The sequence below is a fragment of the Erigeron canadensis genome, chromosome 1 (assembly GCF_010389155.1).
Source record: "Erigeron canadensis isolate Cc75 chromosome 1, C_canadensis_v1, whole genome shotgun sequence".
Taxonomy (NCBI): Eukaryota; Viridiplantae; Streptophyta; class Magnoliopsida; order Asterales; family Asteraceae; genus Erigeron; species Erigeron canadensis.
This window is the reverse complement of record NC_057761.1, coordinates 43,362,725-43,386,802: the sequence shown is the minus strand read 5'-3', so window position 1 is coordinate 43,386,802 and position 24,078 is coordinate 43,362,725. Positions and strand designations below refer to the sequence as shown.

Here is a 24,078-nt window from a genome sequence, read left to right as displayed (position 1 = left end):
AAGGAAAAGATTTAAAAGGAGAATTCTATAGAATTTGTTAAAGATATTTTCCTCCCACTTTTAGGATGATAAGGAAGGAAACTCCACCCCTTCTCTTACATTCATCTCTCTTCTCTTTTTTCCCCTTCCTTTACTTATAAACTCAAGAACACATGCTAAGGGTTAATAATGGTCTTACGGCGGGTGGATCTTTATGTTTGATTTCTAAGCTTATGAGCGATCACTTTCCGTAATCTTTCTTATATATGCAAACTAAAATAAATTCCATGAAAACTTATAATAATTTATAGGAAAAACGAGATGAAATCGTACGTTATTGACTCTTATAGGAGATAAAGAAAATGACATGTTAACATGAACTCTTCAAACTCCCTTCATATTAAGCTAAGGTTAACTTTAATTTATTAAAACATCTCTAACTTATAAAAACAGTCAAACTTCATTAGTTTAGTCTCAAATGGCAAAATCACTTGAGATTAAATTACTAATATCTGTCAAAATCATGACTCTAATTGCTTATATGATTATGCCGACCAATCGGGTTTTATCATTTGATGGGATGTTTTGGAGTGGGTGTTCCTGTTTCACTTTCAATACTATTACGTACAATTCATTTTATTTCTTTGTCATAATTGCACTTCTTCATCAATATATATACAGAGTATACACTATACAGAGTATATATTGCATGTAATTTTGAAGAAACTTGAGAAAACGAAACGAACGAAAGAGTTATAATCCGGACTATATATAATAATTATATATTTATTATGAGGAATGTGAGAATATGTATTTGGCTATTAGATATCTAATTAAGCTACTTATACATTTATATTTAAGACTAGTGGAAAAAGTCCATCCATTTTTTTCATACGTGTATAGTAGTTAAGGGCTTAAGGCAAGTATATAAACATCTTGAATGTTGAATAATCAATATGCGAAAGTGGAAATTAATTAAGTATAGCTTCAAGCGTGCTTATGCTTACATATACAAATACAATCTCATGTACGTAAAAAGTTAAATGTCAACCTATATAAAATATGTTAGTATCAATGTAAAATATGTTCTATAATCAAACATGTAACTTTAGGCCAACCAATATCATTATGAAATGTTTTACCCAATCTTTCCGTACCTAACGGGATCGATGAATATATATATATATATTATATGCTTATATATACGCTATATATATATTTATTTTAAATATTATATAACATATTTAGTTAAATATAAGTTAAAAGAAAAAGAAAATAATTAATCTTCTTAATTTATTAATCTAAAAATCTTTCTAATTCATAAGATGATAACATTTGAAAATTTAAAGGATAAAATTATGAAAAAGATTAAGTAGAATAACTTGTCACATTCCTATGATTTTAAGAAGATTTGAATTCCAAAGTAGGATTTTTATGTTAATGTTTGAAAAAATTAATATATTTTATCACCTCCCATTGGTTTATGTGGTTCTATATAAAGTTAACATACTGCTGACATCTGTAAATTTGACGGATAGGAGTTAAAGTAGGCCGGAACTCTCGTTCATTATCTCTGCCTACGTAAAATAGCATGTGTATGATTAGCATGTTTCTCAAATATAAATTATCAATATCCTAATCAATTAAGATATATTTTAACATTCAATTAGGTGATCAGAATGGTGAACTTTTAACACGACATTAATAAATTTTTACTCCTTGTGTATATATATATAGGAGTTGGGTATTGTAAAACAAGTATTAAAGTAAAACAAATAGGATAAGATATTAACTCTTAGATCATGGTTAATTGATGCACGAAGATTCACAAAACAATTGATGTACTATGATTTATTTGATGCACGGTGATTATCACTATAGAAAAACCTATTGTTTTATTTGTTTTACATTAATACTTGTTTTATTTTACCTAAAACCTATATATATATATCATGCAAGTAGGGGTGTAAATGAGTCAATTCTGCTCGCAAATTATTCGAATTCAATTCACAAAAGCCTCGTTTCGAGCCGAGCCTAAACGAGCTCGAGTCGAATTCGAGCTTAACTATTGACTCGTTTACTAATCGAGTTTGAGCTCGAACTTCGAATACATAACTCGAATAAGCTCGCGAGCCTAAACGAGCTTTCATATATATATATAATATAAAAATATAATAATATTTATGCATATTAATTAATATATTATAGACTAACGAGTTTTTTTCACAAACTTTTGATAAACGAGCTTAGTTAATTTATCGAGCTCGACTTTATAGAGTTTTTCTTGTCAAACGAGCCGAGCTCGATCTTGACAGTATTCGAGCTCAGCTCAGCTCGTTTACACCCCTGCATCCAAGTACATCTCTAATATAATAAATATAGTTATACTTAATGTATATAGTTCGCATTTAACGACCTACCATGTGTTGCGGTAAAAGTTGATCGGTAAGTGTTTAGACGTCGATTTGGGTCAATCTAAGTTATTCTTATCACAAGGAAAAAAGGTCGGAATAGATCGAGAAAGAGAAGCTAGAGTACGTGCACGAATATGGGCTTGGAAAGTCGTGATCAATGGGATGATTGCTTCAAATAGAAGATATTTCCGATAGAAAGATCAGATGCCACGTGGTAACATCTTATTTCGCCATGTCAGCACAGAAAAAGACAAAATTTCGTATTAGAAATTAAAATTTTAGAGAGAGAAAAAAAAATTGAAGAAGCAAGCTAGTTGGATGTGGAAGCAATGGTGAAGAAGAGTGTTGATGAAATTGTGTAATATCCCTTCCTTTCACAAATATAAAGATAAAAACCCCACCACCCCTTTATCATCTATCGAGGAGTCTTGCTACTTCTTAATTTGTCTTTGTTCAAAGGAAAACCCGAGAATTTACACTATCTTTTTACCTTTCAAAGTAGCATATTGAATAAGCTACCAAGAGTATTGTCTTAAGTTTAAAGTTAATGTCATGTGCATTTTTGAGTGATGAAGATGACATTCATATAATTAATTATATATGCATGGATTAGTGTTTATATATATATGTGTGTGGTTATAAACTTATAATTAATATATATAATAAGATAATTGATTTGTTCTTCACCTAAATTTAAGTCATGATGACTTGAAAACAAGTTGGATTGAATAGATATTAAAATGAGTTGATCAAATTACACTTTTTTATAAGTGAAATACCAATTAAGTTTTATATAGCAAGTAAAGAGAATTAAAATGTTTGAAGTGTATCTAGATAGATGAATGGAGAGATATAACTAAAGTTGCTTACGTACATACCAAGAGATTCTATTTCTTCCACCATGCATGGATAGTACCAAAGATGTGGGGGAATGGAGGAAGCAAGCTACAAACATTGAAACACTTGTAGTCTTCACAAGAAAAGAAACCAAGTCAAACATACATTTTTGTCACTTCCAATATCTACTTTGATCAATTATATTCGTAGCCGACCCCTTTACATGTACGTAACAATACTGCAACATAATTTTATGTAAATGAGTGTTTAATCTGTTGTTCCAATGTATTTTTAGACGGTTAATTAGATTCTAAAATTGGCAAACCACCAGTGATAGGGGAATATATATATATAGATTTTAGGTAAAATAAAATAAGTATTAAAGTAAAATAAATAAAACAATATGTTTGTCTTCATTGAAGATCACCGTGCAGTATGAAAATCATTGTGCATCAATTGCTTCGTTAATCTTCGTGCATCAATTTAACTATGATCCAAGGGTCAAGATCATGTCTTATTTGTTTTACTTTAATACTTGTTTTACAATACCCAACCCCGATATATATAAATACAATTAGAGCCAATAATGTAAAAAGAAACAGCATGGACGTGAAAATGTTGCATTTTAACTCAAGATTTAAACTTATTTGTTTAATTACTTTTTTCAAGCATACGTTTTTTGGAAATATATACCTATATATAGCTTCTTAATTTATCTACATATAAATTATATAATTAAAAGACTTTTAGAATCATTATATGAATGTTTTGAAAGGAAGATAAAATTTCAAAACTAGCTAGAAATGGGTTGTTATTAATTTTTGGGGTGTATGATCGAATTGAGGAGTAAAAATGAAGAAAAAGTATGCATGGATGCATGTTAAGTAATGGCTTTGTCTCACAGTCATGAAAACTTTCAAAAGAGGGCAAAGTGAAAGTGTATGATTCAACCAAGTAAACCTCCACTTAACTTCAAATTTTGGTAAATTAATTTTCAATCTATTACATGTTCCTTTATTTGCAATTTTGCCCCCTCAACTATTACAATTACTGTTACCATCAAAATTATAATTTTTCTTGGAGTACATTTCAAGAGTTCTGAATTTACTTCACAAGTTCACATGGCCTACCGGCTCTTTGTCCTTTTACTAATCTTTTACTCTTGTTAGTAGCCTCAAATCTCCCAATAGTTTGACCTTAATCTTCCAACAATTTCAATATAACGTATCAAAAACAACATAAGTACGTATACATTTTGAGCTAATACAAATTTATCAAATGGTGTAACTTGAATATCCTATAATTAAATCCGAAAATCATTGTTGCTTAAGGACTTTTGAAATAACTTTTTCCACAAAAAGAATTTGAACTAAATACAATATATTTACTATTTATAAGTAAGACCTGAACATGTTTAACTTTTTCCCCACCTAGTGCGAGGATAATTTTTTGACTGTAAAATCTAACAAGAGTCTTTTTTGTGATTGGTTTCAACTTTTTCCTACATATATATTTCTAAATATATTTATTTAGCAAAATTTTAACACGGCTATAGATATAAATCTAACTACTATGATCAGTGACGGCTCAAGGTTTGTAGAGGCCTCAAACGAAATCAATTTTGGAGGCCTAATCCATTACGATATAAATTAAAGTAACAAAAAAAGGTAGCTCGACTTTTGTTATTTAACTACTAGTAATAAAAAAGATGTAGATGTTGATACAAAAACTAAAAAGGTGTTACTGTAATGTAATTTGTATAATAATACTTAGTCCTAAATCCAAACATTAAGTCTAATATACAGAATATTGAGGCCTTGAAAATTTAAGGGCCTAAAACGATCGTCTAGTCTCGTACTACTGTTTAGCCACTTCTGACTATGATTGAATGTAGTCTTTTTATTTGTAAACATCCTGAAAAGGGTATTTTAGACTATTCGATATAGCTTGGTTTCACATGAATCCAAAGTATACGGTTCTTATATTTAGCTTGTTTGCTAGTTTTAAGTCAAAAGTGAGAAACATGTAAAAAAAAACAAGAACAAAGTAAAGTGGGGTCAATAGAGAGAAGAAAAGGGTCCCTCATTTTGTTAGGATGTTAGGAGACAGGTGGGTTGATCCCTCTACATAAACACGGCTTAAATTTTGATGTGACACGTCGACAGATTTATGCTGAGTCAGCAAATTCAAAGGTGTGGCATCCGCATGCGCATGACACGTCAGCAACAATAGTGTGTAGTAGAGGTAAAGGCTGGGAATCAGAAGCATGCGTACGTACGGTATAATGTAAGTCAAACTGACGTGACGCAAGATTTGTTAGCCGGCTTTGGTTTGTTTATTGTGACAGTCAACGACGGTCAACGGCAATTAACGGTGGTACATTACCACGAAAATGGTGAATTTGATTTCATTATCTGTAGCTCTACCTATATAGATCGATCTCAAGTTTTTCATGTTAAAAAATTAAGGATCGCATTACATACAATAAAATATGAGTAAAAGTTAACACGAGTATAAATTAAGAGACCTTCCTAGTTCATATATATATATAGCCTACTATATATGAAGACTAATATAATAAAATTTTGGTTTTATGAGTGGCTACTTGTTAAAATTGAATCTCAGTTTGTTTTTAATTGAAATACAAATACATATACAGTTAGTTTTCTCCCACGTACGATAACCTTTTTTCGTATGTAATGGAATTGGTCTTGTTCAATTCGTTAATTAAAAAGTTAGAATTGGAAGACCTTAAGAGTAATTGTATTATTAAACCATAAAAATAAAGCTAGAATACATCACTTCAATAATTCTACGTACCCTCGAGTTCCCACCGTTAATTATTTTCCTTTGAGATTTTTGTAGTAAGAAATATATACCTATATTTTCATAAAGCTATAATTTTATGGGAAAATGATTCGTACAGACTTTACCTAAGCTTAGGTACTGTCACTTTAAAAAAATTACAAATTAAACCTTTGAATTTAATAAACAAACATAGCCTCCTGAATTTTATATAACCCCCTAAATTTTACATAATCCTTCTACTTCACCTAAGACAGCTACTGCATGTTTTACTTAACATTTTCGTAATTTTATATATCATTTTCGTTTTGAATATAAAATTAATTAAGGATAGCACCATAATTTTGGGTTTAAAGTTATAATCAAAGGTTGTCAATAAAATTTCTCAAGTTGGTTACTCCGTATTATTTATTATTTGACCGACTCAATTAAAATCTAACATGTACAATAACTTTGTAAACCCACGCTTCGCAGATGATATGAAATTGCATGTTAATCGTTTGGATAAATCAATGCTAGCCAATACTTTCATAGACGTTAATAATGGTTTGTCTTGGGAAGAACCAGGTTCGAGAACGAGTCAGCAAAAGGTTTATTATTAATTCGTTATTGTGTTTAAATTAAACAAATTGACAGGTTTTTCTCAAATCATGGGACTAAATTAAGGGTCTGGGCTCTTTCTCACTGTCCAATTGACGATAGCTTTTGGCTAACAGAATATCCCGGATGGTGTTCGGGCTATTTATATTAAATTGGTCGTTCAAAAATTAAATAGATCAATGATATCGTAAATAGTATATATATATATATATCATGTATATATTTGCAAATATTTATGTCTTAAAAGCGGATCAAACTTTAAAGTTTCATATATCTATCTATATTTATACTATATTATAAAAAAATAAGATTTTTAAATTTTAATATTCAACTTTTAACAATGTATACATGTTAATGCATACACTATTTGTCGCCACAGCCACCACCACCAATCACCGCCGCCACCACCGCAACGCGCACCCACAACCCGTCACCGCCGCATACATCGCCACCGCGTTCCACCGCTGCATCGTGTGAGTACCCTTCTTTAATTATACATAAATTGAAATGAGTAAAAACTATTACACATATAGTAAGTAATATAATCATGGCTGTATGTATTAATTAATTATTTAAAGAGACAAAAGAAAGAGTATAAAGAAGGGACAGAGGATGTTGCTTAAGGGGTATTGCATGAGTTCCTTAGGAATAGGAATGTGGGATACGGGCACACGCCGGCGCACGTGATTCATTTCTCCATTAATCTACAATCTTCAACCTTAATTAGCTTTACCTGGATAGCCGAGCTAACTAGCTACCCAAGTAGTGTACTAGCTACCCAAGTAGTGTACAATCCAAGCCATCTCTCTTTTCCGTTTTCTGTATATACTTACTCACTATATTTAACTAACACTATACCTTAGACTCACTTGAATTACACGATAACTAATTCTTCGTAATTAAAAGATCGATTTCAGGTTTTTATTTTGCTAAAAACAATTTTAAGACGCCTAAAATCCTAAAGAACATGTTTGAAAACGGCCACATATATCACCGGGTTAGATTTCCTCCTAACTCTTTAATTACATCGAATCTTAGTTTTCTTCCAATGGTCTTTCACACTAAGCAATTTTCTTCCATCTTTTTACAATGAAACTTAATTTAAAACAGCTCTCTCTTGTAGCTCAAAACATTTTATTTGATTTATCATGATTATAAATTTTTAATGGATTTGTAATCCCTTGTACTTATTGTAATTTTGACATGTTCATCAATTCTAGCTTCTTGCTAGTGCTACTTCAAAAAAGTACGAGTAATGCAATCGACACCTCGATCATTATAAACAATGCAATCTGGATATCTTTACTCATTATAAACAATGCGATCTAGATATCTTTCATTTTCACATGACGCAGTTAAGTTTTATTTAGAGATCTTCTTAATTATGTACGTAAACCATATGCAAAATACTAATTAATTCAACATAGTAGTACACAAAAAAAAATAAGTTAAATATAACATTATAACATCTTAATTTTTAAATTCAAATAAGTGTATAACTTCTTCTAACACATTTCGTTAGATGCTATATATGATTAACGCGTAGTAATTAAGTTTTATAGTACATAATGATCAACATTTTACAATTAGCAAATTCAAAATTGAATTACGACTTTTTTTTATTTTTGGAAAGTGAAACTAAGGAGTGTAGGAGACACGTGAGTAAAGACTAGTGAGTTGAAAAGGGTTGACCGGTATAAGAGTGGTTGACCAGTCTTTGACATGCAGCCATGGATGATGCATCTTATCATGCAACTTTTACTTTTTTGCCTCTCTCACACGCCATCCCCCGCACGCCTGTTTTTTTCTTTTTTAACTTATTAATTCTATTTTATTTTTTACTTCCCACTGCTTTTTAAGTTTTATATCTAACTTTCATCAACTAACATTCAAAAAGACTTCCTCCTTATTACTCATAACATATTTTCTACTTCAACTTGATAATTAGTTCAAGTAGGGTAGTTAAGTTGGCAATTTATTTAAACACTTGCATAAAGTGAGAGAGTTTTCTTACAATTAATTTATATATTGTGTACATGTCAATTTCTTGATATATATATATATAAAAAAACGATTGAGATTTGCTTGGTAGGCTCCTACACCTTGAAAATAACCAAAGGTTAAATAGCACAATTATAAAAAGGAAAAAGAGGACTAAAATATATATACTCTCTCCGTCCCATCACTACTAGAAAAATGGGTATCACCGACGAATTTTCCGATCATTTTAGTTGTGCACTGTTGACTTTAAAACTCTTTTTGTCTCAACTTTGACCGCAAATATTTTTGTTTATATTTTATAACACCTGATATAAAATATATAAATAAATTTGATTTTTAATGAACTTTTCAATTATATACCTTTCATGAAGTATTAATACAAACAAATATTTACAGTCAAAGTTGAAACAAAAAGACTTTGAAAGTCAACAGTAGACAACTAAAATGGGATGGATGGAATATATATATATATATACAAATGCAATTTGCATAATTGAAAGGGATTCAGGTATTATTGAAGCTTTCTGATTTAATTAGAAATTTCTTATTTGACTAATGTTAAAACAAATATAGGTTCCAATCATCACTATCTATATATGAAACCAGAAACGCTAGCTTAATTATATATTTGCATATGAGGGGAGACTGAAAAAGAAAAGCCCTTATAGAGTGTAAAAGAAATAGAGTATAGAGACATAATGAACGAAAATTAGTTTTTGTAAAGGGAAATAAGAACATTTGATAAGTACTATGTAATCAAACTCAATTGATATTATAGATAAAGTGGGAACAAAAAATGTTCACAATTTAGATGTATGTTAAAAAAGGATGTATAGTTTATACGGTCCCCATGTTGCTTTCCCTAGTAAATTACTATGATTACCTTAAATTAGACGTAAAATGGAATAGGTTAAAAAAAAGTAAATTTGTGACTGTTTGGCCGTTTAAGCAAAGAGTGATGTTGCTTTGTGCCTCCTGCGTACGAGGCATCTCATGTATATTATATATAATTCCACTCCACCTTTACGTGCATGGCAAGTGAGCTTGCTTCAGTGTATAGTAGCTCTATGATTCACCCCACTCTTATCATCCCCCACCCCAAACAAAATTTTGATTAATTGATTTTCTTGTCTAAATATTCAGATCGAGGAATATATGCTCTACTTTATGTGGATATATAAATTGATTTATATCTTATAGGTACGATAGCAAAAATCGGAAATTAATTTGATGCTATGTCCAAATAAGGTTAATACATGCAACTTTATGGTAATGATCTAAAATGACTAACTTTTTTTAGTATGTTTTTTAGTTTTATTATATATATTTCTACAATTCTACTACATTTTAAAGTTTTTGTTCCCTTCGTATCCCTGTCATTTATTCAAAGGTAAAAATGTTCAGTGTGTTACTGGCACGACATTAACAAACTAAAAGTTCAGTGTAATGTTACAAATGGCCGTATAAAAGAATATGTTTCGATTCTATGTTATTATTCGTGCATTTTTATTTTATATTTATACCTTTTATATTATCGTTAAATATGATCAAAGTGAAACCTGAAAAACGCTTTTCTTACAAATCATGTATTTTCATGCATATATAGCTAAGTTATCCCATGACAATATTCTTTATCGGCAAATCAATTTACAAATCCGATTAACAATAATGTTGCATTTATTCACACTTTTAGTTAACGTGAACAAATTAAAAAAATTGTCACGCTTTTATGTGTGTAAAAATATAGAGAACTAAAAGTGTATAGAAATTAATCCACACTTAAATGTGTGGTATTGTAGCATTGACAAATGTGGTGTTACAAATTAAATATGAAAGTCCACACTAAAAAGTGTGAACTTTTATAATACTACAATTTTAAGTGTGAAATAATTTTTACATACTTTTAGTTCTATTTATTTTTAGACACATAAAAGCGTGACAAATTATTTACACGCTAGTGGATAAATTATTTATACCACATCATTCACGTATGTATATATATATATATATATATATAAATGTTTATAACGTAAATGAATACTAGGATGATATATATAGCTGCATTTCTTTAATTTAATTTACATATCTTTCGACTTTATTGAAAGGTGGGTGCAGTGGGAGCCCAGAAATGAGATAAGATCCAATGCTTAGAAGTGGGTGGCATCCATATCTTTTCTTCATGGCAACGGTAATATTTTAGTGGACCAAAGAATTTCTGTTTAAAAAAGCAAATAAAAAAAATACATTGAAACAAAACGCCTACAAGTAAAATCGATAATGCACTGCACGTAATATCTTTCTCTCACGCATGTATATAAACATGCACGAACATGGGATCGTGAATATATTTGGTATGTGTATGTTGAATAAATTAAAATAGAATTGATCAGTCATGGCTTCATAATTGCTACACGAAATCAATCGTTTTAATTTGACCAATTAATTAATGTCTTTGGAACTGTATTTTGTTATTATTCTATCTAGCTAGCTAGCATATTTTAGTAGCTAGATAATGATATATACTTCGCTGTAATTAAGAAAAAAAAACTACTCTATATCTTTTCTGTATTGTAAAAATATATATAATATATATAGCTTAGTTTCTTTAATATAAAAAATATATCTAAAAGCAAAATTAAGAGACAGACAACTTAAATGCCTATTTATTGTAAAAAGCAATATTCCTCAAATCCTAAATGGCTTTTGTTTGCCAATTATACACGGAGTATGTGTTATGATGGAGCAACTATCTTTTGTTATGTTTTGCCAATAATTAATAGTTTTGTTCTACTACATATATGTACTTTGTGTTCATCAAACTAGCTAGCTAGTCGACATTGATATATCGTTATGAATGACAAGGAGTAGTGTATATATAATGCCAATATACATTTAAGCCGTTTTAGATAGCTAGCTTTAACTTTAAATTGTCTAGTGTATAATTTTAGTAAGAATAATAGATGTTACAATGCAAACATTAAATTTTGGATCGCGGTCTATATTTGAGTGGAACTTCCATTCATATCTTATATAAAATAATTGTTCTCTAAAAATGATTATCAATCACCATATATATAAAACACTACCTAGCTTGATAAGAGAGACAAGTATATATATACTGTATGATGTTTAATTAGTTGATATATAAATGAAAAGATTGGTTCTTTCACTTTCTTGTGGTTGTGAAAGGTTGGAGGGCGGTTACTAACCCTTAGTTGTTTTAAATCGTCATATATTGTGATAAGATAGACAAAGTAGTATTAGATGTCCAAAATCAATAGTGGATAGAAAGTGGCCTCTCAAAGCATCTTCAATAACAAAAACTATACCTTGAATTATATATTGATCATCACATTATTTTCACATTATTTCTCTTTTTAAAGTAATAATTCTTCCCCTAAAAAAACATAGATCATTCGAAATTAATTACAATAACCCTTTATATATTTATATATATAGTTAATAGTGATCTCATTTTCTTTCATTAAAATCAAAACATTTTACTCATCATTTCTTAACTAACATATCATATCTACATCATTCATGAATTAAATATTCAAAAAGATGTATTCACGAATACGTTGAATTTAGTTTAAGACAATATATAACAAATATTGAGTAATTAACTATATGTTTTTACAGAAATTATATAAGTTGTTTAACTATGTGTAGTTATCTTTATAAACAAATATTACCGAGTAATAATATTTTACCGAGTAAATAAATTTAAGTACTATAGAAAACATTGTAAAACACGGTTTTCATGAATTGCTTTCCTTTTTCAAATACTATATATGCATGTTTTTATATTTGTTCAATTAGAGTGTACGTAGAAAGCTCCTAGATATTCAAAACAAGTAACGTAAAATAAAGGAAATATGAGTTGATAGATATTCCTTAAAGAATAATCAAATATAAGGAAATTTAAGGGAAATGGGGATTAGTGAGAATTTAGCGTAACGAACCATGAAAGGGTGTTAGGGAGAAGCGAATAGAAGCAACTATAGCATGGGTATTGCTTAATTATAATCAAGTTCCAACTTTTCTTTTCCTTCCCTTTCAACAACAATTATTTATTTAGGTTAATAAAACGTATTAAGGATGAGTACAGTTCGGTTTGGGCCGGTTTTTGACTAAAACTGAACCGTTATAATTCGGTTTTTGAAAACTAAAACCATTGGGTTTCGGTTTTTTCGGTTCGGTTTTCAGTTTTTAACCACTTGTGGTTTGGGTCAAATTGAGCTTGAAAAGTTTAGAAGTTTATACCCTAAAAGTAATTTATACAAACTTCAAAAAAATTTATATATAACTATTTATATGATTTACACGTTGTTTAGTTATACAATTATTAAAGCAAATCATTTTGTTGTGTATTTTTACTTAAAACATATAAATGATATTATTATATACACCTAAAAATGCAAATATATTATCATATTTACCAAACAGTAATAATAAAATGATATAAATATAAAATAAAGTAAACACTATATATTTTTGGTTCGGTTCGATTTTTCAATAGAAACCAAAACCGAACCATACTTTTCGGTTTTTAAAAAACCAAAACCAATGGTTTTTGGTTTTTCGGTTCGGTTTTTTCGGTTTTCATGGTTTTTTAGGTTTTCAGTTCGATTTTTGCTCACCCATAAAACGTATCATGTTAGTAATTAATTTAAAGCGTATGTAATTAATGGTTCTCACCATCATAAAAAAAACATATTAGCAATTAACCACAATATCCCATATAATCCTACACCGGTAATAATTGTTTAAAACTAAATCCTACAATACCCACATGTAATTGACTTCTAACTACACCCACAATATAAAGGATTGAGATCCTCTAAAGTTGCTTTCAACTTTATTGTTAAAGTTGAAAGCATTTTGACCTTTGGATTAAAAAAAAGATCAAGATACAAAAATTATCTTTGAATCTTGACCCTTGATTTTAAATCAATGGTTAGGATCATTAACTTTATCAATAAAGTTGTAATTAATTAACTTTAGGGAATCTTAATCCCAATATAAATAAGACTTTATAGATAGAAGATTTACTTTACGAATAGGCTTTTAATGCAAACCAAGTTAGGATATATATAATAGGATCACGTAAGTTAAACTAACTTTTTGTTAGATTAATTCACATGCATATATCATAACCACACTACTACCGCTATTACCTCTACCGTCGTCTCTGCCATGGTTGCCACCACCGTCGTCACTCACCATCATTGTTATTGTAACATCCCGTCAAGGCGGAAACACAAGGGTTACATACTAAGCACAACACATGGGAATTATGTAAAGCAATACTAAATGCATAAATAGGATTCATTAATCCTTACAAGACATACACAAATCCACGTATCGGCTCATACACAAACATAACCCTTAATCAGGGATGATGAATCACGGATCCATGAAAAAGGTCCAGTCCAGTCCTAGCATGCAATGAAACTTCCAATACATCTTTAATCCACATGCTCATCTGAAAAGTGTACTAAAATGCATCAACATAAAGTTGGTGAGTTCGTAGGGACAGGTAATAGGAAACAAGTGTCGGGATAACAACCGTTTACCCTAGATACGAACATAAAACCTTGATTAGATCATTAAATGATCTCATAACCTTGAAACTTTAATTGGGTCATTAAATGATCTCATAATTGGGTTCGTTAAACGATCACCAAGCCTTGAAACCTTGATTGGATCAATAATTGATTATTAAGCTTTGATACGAAACATGACAATCAAACAACCAAAGAAACACCATGTACCTACACTTCGTACGACTCTGTATTCAAAGAACCTTCGATGCTTATATATAGGGTCACCCGCAGCCTTCCCACCACATCTCCAATTCTTTGAATGCATCATCGTCTTCCATGTATGTACAACTATCCTAATCACAACAAACATTCATAACCACAAGCATACTCAATCGAGCAACAAGCCTATACTTCAATCGAACGATAAATCAATCAATCGATCAACAAACAAACAAGGATGTACACTTTTCAACCTGAATCTCAACTGAGTACGGAAGTTTATGAAACTCACCTAACGCGCGTAATGCAATGCCAAGATGAAAGAAAGTAGAACCGACATCCACGATCGCCGAAACCTATTCATACATGCATCACATAAATCGTAAAGCATCTCAAAAGGTAAGGTCCTATAAATATTGACCTAATAATATTAATGGTGCTTTATTATGTCCATTTTATAAGGTCTCGATATAAACAAAGTGAAATCACTACATTTCGTTACTTACGACTAAACTGGCTCAACCAACTCACTTTGAACCCCACTTTTGGGTAACCTAAGTTTTAATTCACCTTAAAAGGATGTTACCATTAAAAAGTAGACTCTCAAACGTTTCCATGGTCACTTGAGTCATTAAAAACGAACTTACGGTTTGAAAGTTACGAGCTTTAGTCAAAAAGATAAGTTTACATTGACCAGGAAAAAAATATGCGGCGCACCCTTGGAGAGATGCGGCGCCTGTTGTCAGGAAGTCCCCAATATGCGGCGCATCCTTAAAAACATGCGGCGCATTTTCTGCTCAGAAGGTGGACAAGAATTTTATGCGGCGCATGGCTCAAAAGATGCGGCACGTTTCTGGGCGGGATGAAGATTTGAAGATGTTTTCTAGAAAAATGGTCCGATATGCGGCGCATGTTGCCCAGATTCATAACAAAAACACAATTTTTGACATAAATCAATCGATCTAGGAGCCAAATCAAGTTATCAAACTTTGTCACAACCAAATTCAAGTATAACCACACTATAAAAACATGTCGTTTCCCAAACCCACTTCTGATATCTCAAGGTTTGATTCAAAACATGCTTTTGAGTTAAAACACATATTTTACACCAAGTTTGACTATGAAACATGATTATAAACTTAAAATGATGAATTTGAAATAAATTTGACTTACCAAAACTTCCACTAAAGTGTTAAATCCGAATTTGAGCTAGATAGGATGATTTCTTGTATTTTGAAGACCCAACTTTTGATATGATGTTAAGATGATGATGAAGATGATTTACCCCAAACAAATTCTTGCATTTTGAAACCCAAATGTTGCATTAAATTTAGAAAAAGAGATATGAGAGTGAGTCTTGCATTCAAGAAAAGAGAGAGATAGAGAGAGAGAGAGAGAGAGAGAGATAATGAATGGATCAATGGATAGAATGGATGGATGGGTGGTAGGATAGGGTTGGGTCAAAGATATGGGTATGGGTCAACTAGATGGGTCATGAGTTGACCCAACGATACCCAAATACAACTATTAGTTACATTATGCCTTGACTACCTTCGAACATTTAAATTAAACGATTAATTAAGCTCGAGTAACGCCATAAACACGAATTAACCCACGAATAACTCGATCATATATTATTAGTCAATTAATCACATCAAATAGAACACAAAGTTAACGGATCAACGTAAGTCAAAAGTCACGAAATTTACAGTTATAGTGTTGTGCAAGTAGCCTCTTATACTTATACATATATAATATATATGGTGCCAATATTATTCAGTTCAATTCAATTTTAAATTAACAGAGGTCAAACAATCAAAGTCAACAACATGATATATAAAATCCTATATGTCTACGTAAACCCGTAGTCGATAAGAGAGAGGTCCATTTGTGATTGTGGGCGAATGCGCGCTTACTTGCATTCTAAGTCATTTATACCAGAAAATTATTGAACAATAATCGTGTACATTAGGTGAATTGTCATGTAATTATTATTTTCGATTTATATTTAATTCATCTATAACAACATATATATTATATATAACCACGTTACCAAAGATCTCTTACATATTATAATTTTCTGAATAATACATAGTTTTTGGGTATTTGTTCATGTTATAAAAATATACTCGTACAAGATTCTAGCTAGTAGACATTAATAGGAATTTTAAAAATTATAATGAGTAAATCACGTATAAATGTAAAACATATTATTCATGTCACTTATCAAGACTTCAAGAGACGACCTATCTATATTCACAAAAAATTAAAATTCGACAGCCTCAAGTACGTTTTTTATAGTAAACTGAATCTACGTACGTGTACTTTAAGCATATGAATTATGAATGGTTGTATTTAAATGCGATTTGATCAACTGTACTACACATTAAAAATGTAATTATCTTCAATCAAAGAGTATTACTCGTATTATAAGCTAGGCATCGATCTCCTTATAAGGAACTACTTCTAACTCACTTCTAACACTATTCATCACTTCTAGACACACCAAGAACACCCCTTCCTTATAACCCTAACTTCAAACCCACTTCTTTTCCTATTCTTCCCCTCTAGACACACCAAAAACGCACTTCTAATATTAGAAGTAACCTTCTAGACGCGGACTAGACGCAGCCGGTGCTTATAGCGTCGACTGCGTCTAGTGCGTCGGAAGCGGGCTAGACGTGGTGTAGAAGAGTTATAAGGAGCGGCCTAAGAATAAGGATTGACTAACTATATATAGTCGATAGGATTATGATTAACATGTATAAAACGATATCAATAGATCAATAATCATTTTTAAAAAATGATTATTTTAATGTAATATTAAAAGTTATCTTTAATAAAGCTTTAAGCATACTAAGCTATCATTTTTTTAAAACTTAATGAACTTAATAAAAGTATACTTAATCTACTAAATCAATTAAAATTGTTTATTTTTTACTTAATAATAATAATAATAAATAACTATTTTGACTTAATATGTATAGACATTTTTTAATAATAATTTAGTCATGCTTAAAAAAACAAATGGCATTTAACGTATGCCATGGGGGTGATTATGTTCGATGAAGGGTTTACAAATTTGATCATTAGCTAATTGGTTGTTCGATCAAAAAAAAAAAAAAAAGTCCAGCTTGGTTGACTTTGATACAGTATAAAATATGAAAATAAAATGACATAAGAATATGCGTTGACTTCAATGATATTATATATATGTGGTTGTCTTGGGACCTATCTTATCTTGTTCCAACTTCATGTATAAATAATTAAACCTCTCATATTTTTTCTTTTTTTCTTTTATCAAATTTCTTTTATACCGTTAAGCTTGTTACATTACAAAATTTACAAGTACAGGTATAAAAACGTGGTTGGTAACTTGGTATATCTTTAATCACAAATGGATTAGTGTTATATCTTTCGATCTTCTTCGATTATGCGTCATATATGTATTAATTACATATTTTTATCTTTTGTTATTAATCTACATAAAATACTTATACTTTATATATTAAAAGTTCATTCACTGAATTTTATAATAATTAATTTAAACTTATACATGACAGTTCATAGAGATGTTATTAGCAAAAAATTTTAACTAATAACTCTAGGAATTTGATTAAATAAATTTGCTTATTTTCCCGCAAATTAAATTACTCTTCAACTTCTTCATTTCTTAACAACTGAATCTTATATTCTAAATAACTGGTTGAATCCATTAAAATTACATTATTTCTGGTCCGAGTTTCAGGCCATGCTAAACCTGCTACATACAATGATAAAACCAACCATATCAAATAGAAATAGAAATAATAATATACAAATTAAGTGTAACAATGTTCGCTTAATTAGATAATCAACGTTATTAAAAACCTTGATTAAACAAGATTAAAAGAGGCCGGGCTGCCCTAAGAACGACATGTTTGGCACGTTATTTGCTAAAACAATGATTAGGTAGAGTTTAATTAGCAAGGATTACATGCATCAATATTAATATTTTTATTTTCATGGTTTTAGGGAGTTAAAGTAGTTAATGATAAACCAGCATGGATCCTGATGCTTGGTCGGCATCTAACCTTAACAATATGTTACCAAATCATGTGATTCTTTTACCTGCCCTCTCCACTTTTATTATGAATATTTTTTGTTATACAACTAGTTTAATTAAAAGAAATAGTTTTATTATATATATATATATATATATATTTTAGCTGGGCCAAAAACGAATTCTAAATCTGCTTTACATAACAAAAACATGTTTGTTGATATTTGTAAAAATAATGAGAAAAGGTTATATCCACACTTAAAAATATGAAAAGAAATCTTCACATTTACAAGTATTGATAAATCTGAGAAGTAATAATATATATAAAGTAACTCTCAATGGCGTCTTCTATAGGTTTTGGGTCTCAATACCGTTTTTGACGGTGTATGGGGGAGGTTGATATGTAGACAACCTTACCCCTACCAAAAGTAGAGAGACTGCTTACAGGTTCTACCATAGGTATAAAAGGACCTCCAGCCTTGCTGGGCATGAGGATCGAACCCATAACCTATGTTTCTAGAGACATGAGCTCCAACCACTGATGCAACATATAATTGTAGATATAAAATGGTCTCACTTGTAAATGTGCACACATACTAATTAAATTCTTTACATATAATACTATAAATGTTAATTTATAGAAAATAACATACTGGACCGGGATTTTGCATGTGGCTACTTCAAGCATATTTTTGAAGCATATTTAAATTTAACAGGACCAAACGGGATGAATCGGTTCGAAAGCGGTCAAACTAGCTAGCCGACAGATTTTTATATTATTCTTTAACTTTTTGTTAAACATAAGATGATAGAAACAAAACTCTATCTAAATTAATTTGTTTAGCTTTTAAATAACTGGTATTAAAATTTGTTCAACTTTCAAATTATTGTGCTACAATTTGATTATTTCAGATAACTGATATAGAGTTTAGGTTGTGCGTGTTCAAGTTATTTATATATATATATCTATATATTTCTATATATATGCTAATGTTTTAAAAACAATAAATAAAGATCGTTTCTACGTACTGATATACTTTTTGGAACTTTCTGAGATTCTTTGCTGGACAGCTTTTTGGCCCCATGTAATTTATCACCGTCCTCTGTTTTTTGAAGGTTGAGTTTATAAATTAAAAGTAAATTACACGATAGTCCCTGTGGTTTGGCCAGATTTTAATAATTGTCTTTTATATATTGAAGTTTACCACTTTGGACCTATTTGTTTGATATAACTTCAGCAATGGTCCAAAAACAAAAGGGAATTAGCTTAGGTCCGTTAGCCTCATCACATGGCCACATCAGGTGTAGGGATAATTCTCTTTTTCTTTGTAGCAGTTGTTTACTTAATTACACAGATGGTCCCTATAGTTTGAAGCATAATTGTTTCCACTTATATTTTTCTTTTCCCATATGTCATAAAAAAATTCTAGAATTTTCATATTTTTGCATTAATCAAGCAAAGTATAATTAGTACGCATGCTTCAATGTGGAAAGTAGGATTACTATTTAAGCAAGATTACACTGTACTATACTTTCCCATGTACGTAACGTATATGTCGACTATATACGTATACAGTGAAATAGTACGGAGTAATCGTTAAGGAAATGGAGTGGAATGGAAATTATTGTGTTACTTGTATCATAAAAAGGGGAGACAAGATCTAGGGAACCCATTGGTGCCCGGTGCCTTTTCGCTTCAAACTTTATAATTGTGAGAAACATAATCAAAAGTTTGAAATTGTTACTACTACTCATTTTTAAACCACAATGATGGCACTCATCATTTTGTACTTCACATCAGAATGTTATTATTAACGTTTGTAAGTATGAAAGTACGTATACGAATACCATACACATGTTGGTGAATCATATCTTTGACTTTTGACCAAATTATAAATAATCTACGTACTAGTAATTAAGTTACCTAAACGGTCCTTATGGTTTTCTTAAAATTCTAATAATTTTAATCGCAAAATCATCCATGTGGTAGGAATTTCATCTCTGTCGTCGTTAACCCTCACATGTGCAACTCACGTCACGACGTTTTTAGTGATTTTCAATGTTGCTGTCAACGCATATTCAAGACCACTAGCTCATCGTTTACTAGTTTACTAGTAAATAAACTTCATTTCTATCTCCTGGTTATTGTTTCTGGTGTTCAAATTGTTCAAGTAGAGTATTTGTTCAATTTGATAATAATTCATATGAACTTTAAGACAATGTATTTTACTAGTTTACTAGAGTATAACATTTTGGGACTAAATGAACAGAATGACCAACCAACATCTTCATATTTTATTTATAAAGCTGAATTCTTCGATTTTAAAGATTCTAACACAAGATTAGGAAAAAACTTTTAATTTCGAAAACTAATTAGTATCTACCTAAAAAGAATCACATAAATCTCTGTTTAACCGAATAATGATTTATGTTAAAATTAAAGCTAGTGAGAAAATGTGTGTACAAGCAATAGAACACCCATATACATTAACCAAATTTCAAACAATAATTTGTGTCATCACATTATGCCGAGTTTGTTTGATTTTACAGTTCACGGAGACATGGACCCATTTGTTGTAGCCTACAAGGATATGCTTTGTTAGCGATCAGCAAGTTGCTTCACCATTTGTTTCACGTTCACTCTGGGCATTCTATCTTTACAAGCAATCGAACACCAAATGCATTATTCATATTCGTAATAATTCTTTGTGTTGTCACATTTGTACCGATTTTGTTTGATTTTATAACGTTCATTATGAAATGGACCCAGTTTTGTAGCCTACAAATAATGTCCCGGAAACGCAGATTAACAAAACCCAATGGTGCCTGAGTGCATATATCCTTTCCATGTTTATCAAAATTCAAAAGTTACACTTAAAAAATAAAATTATTACCGAAGACATCTCGTGATTGATAGCAATCACTAACTTCACATGATTTACCAAAAACGAAAAGGTATATAAAATTTGAACTTAATGGAGGATATCGGGCCAACAGATGGGCCAACCCACAAATGGTTGTTTGTTAGTATGGTATCTTAATAACCCGTGAAGATCTTTCCATACAGGCATTGATAACTTTACTACTCTGATACATTTGCCCATTATGCTTAGAGGAAAAAAGTACAAATTATCAGAAATGTTCTAATTTTTTTTATTCAACTTCTAAACATCAAGATGTGACCTTGAAATGGAACCAGCAACCCAAGCTAGTCCAGTAGTTTTGAAAATAGCAGACAATAGTTTCCATCCCGGAAAGTCTAACTTAATATGGAATCCTAAATATGTCATCCTGGTACCACAATGTGTGAACAAGACTACTTCACGGAGAAAACTACATTTTATCTATATTCGAGCTTATATTCGTTGCCTAAGCATTAAGAAGTTGGTCCTATAATCTTCACTTCACAAATTTAAGACATATGCAAAATGCTCTATAATGCGTAGTAAACACTTCTGCTGGTTGTGATAGGTTTTCACGTCTGCTGACCGGGTCATAAAGATTTTCAATCTCATAAACTTAATTTTTTGTCTTCCTTTTTACTTTTTGAAACCCACCATGTTAGGTTGGTGATCAATCACACAATTGATCATAGATCTTGTCTGTACAGATAAGGTCATCGACACTACATGTTCAAATCATTCCAACACGATGCATTTAATCAAAGAGCAAGATTTGTCGTTGATCTGCAGACATACGAGTGAAGATCTTAACCATCTCAACAAGACTTTTAACGTGTATCTGAGTGTCTTCTATTTTCTTCAAATGCTTTTGCCCTTAACAAGAATCATAACAGGCTTTTTGAACCTTCACTTTTTTTTACAAGTTACCACCACTTGCTAGTTCTATTTAAACTAGTCCCCTCTTTAGACTTTTTATTCTGATTTTTGCACCACAACAAAGAAATAAGGCTCAAACGTATTCTTCTTTTCAAAATCCAAATACGAGTATAGTACAGCCAACTATGTTATCAGCATTACCTAAACTGTATAATAAACACAAACTATATTATGAGCATATATATCATATATACGATACTATTTCATATCGGGTATGTTCTCTTCCTAATCATATATAACCAGTCCATTCAGGGCTTGCCCTTGATTTAACTAAAAATCCGGCTGCATCAACAATGGCATACAATGTGTACTCACACTATTATCTGAAGCCTATTAAGTAATGTGTGTAAACACGACAACTTAGCAACGAGCTATGCACACCTCCATGAGCAAGAAGTTTCAAGTTTTGCCTACAAAAGAACCTCGTCTGGTTCAAGCTTATGGGGTAATGCACTTATGCTAGTAGATATTAAATATCAAATGCTAAAAAAACAGCAAAACCCTTCAGGCAAATCAACAATTAACAAGTATATATACATATTTAGGGGTGTATCTAATGTGCGTTTTAAAAACTAATTATCTAACTATACCGACTTTGCTTGTAATATCCCGTTTCTAATGTTGGATTAACCAACATATGCAAACAACTTAATTTTCGATTAGTAATAATTCAAATAAACAGAATCACATCAGAACTTGTCAAAAATCACCACCGAAGCTTCTAAAACTAGATGATGTTACATCTGATTATCAATTTCCGATTACTAAATATCAGATAAAGTGATAACCAATTTCAGATATCACATCTAACTATCTAAGTTAAATAACAGGACTTGTAACACATATATAAGTTGATATTGTTATAAAGATATCAAGTATGTAAATGTAATCTAGAGTATATTACATCCGAAACATTTTAACTAAGAAATATATATATTCAAATGAAACAAGATTACATCTATATTCACCAAGTAACCAAACTAGTGACCATGTTAATAAGACCGGTTCGGAGGACGAACCGAAATCTGAACCGGGAGAGGACGACCAGTACCTGTACCTCCACAGCTACTACAAAGCATCCGGCCCGAACCTGCACATGTTCCACAGCCACGGTCACCATCTGACCACCTGTTACAAAGACAACTAACCCGGCCCGTGCCATTGCAACGAGAACACTTTGGAAACCGGTCAGACCCTGGACCCATCATGTTGTTTTGGTCCATTACAGATTTCACCAAGGCTGCTCCTGCTAACATGCTAAGACCTGTTGCTAATTGAGTTAATACAATTGGACCCATGTTGAATATTCAAGTTTTTGTGATGATTCTAGCTAGTTGAAATGAGATAAAAGATTTTTGTAGTTTGTGATAAATTTGGTTTGTAGGAATATGGGGAATGAAGTGGTTATTGATATGTACACGTAGAACCGTGTGAATATGGATGTTGGGTTTCTGTTGTTTTGGATTTTAGTGTGTGGTTGTGTGTTTTAAGAGGATTGTTCTTGTGGTTTTGCTTGTGACTGTTTTTGACCACTTGTTTGGCTTTGGTTATTCTTGATTTTTTGGGGTGATCCGAGGGTAGCGATAGTTGGTTAAATGGTTAAGTAATTATGATGACCGTGAGATCGATATAAATGAAATGAGACTAGACTCCACGGGTTTGACCAAGTGGGATCGAGATTGATAATGGCGACCAAATATTGATATTATAGGAAAATGGTCTGTGCAGCTAATTGCGTGGAGCCTGCGTGCAACCATATGGTTGAATTCAGCCTACTCACGACCCAACCATGT

The 24,078-nt window shown here is 31.0% G+C and overlaps 1 protein-coding gene across 1 annotated transcript; it reads right to left on the bottom strand.

The window, feature by feature from the left end:
* Positions 1-23,128: 23,128 nt before the first annotated feature.
* On the bottom strand, positions 23,129-23,877 carry LOC122580268. The gene has a single exon (XM_043752549.1). The coding sequence runs from the start codon at positions 23,581-23,583 to the stop codon at positions 23,278-23,280; it is 306 nt and encodes a 101-aa protein (XP_043608484.1). The 5' UTR covers positions 23,584-23,877; the 3' UTR covers positions 23,129-23,277.
* Positions 23,878-24,078: the final 201 nt, after the last annotated feature.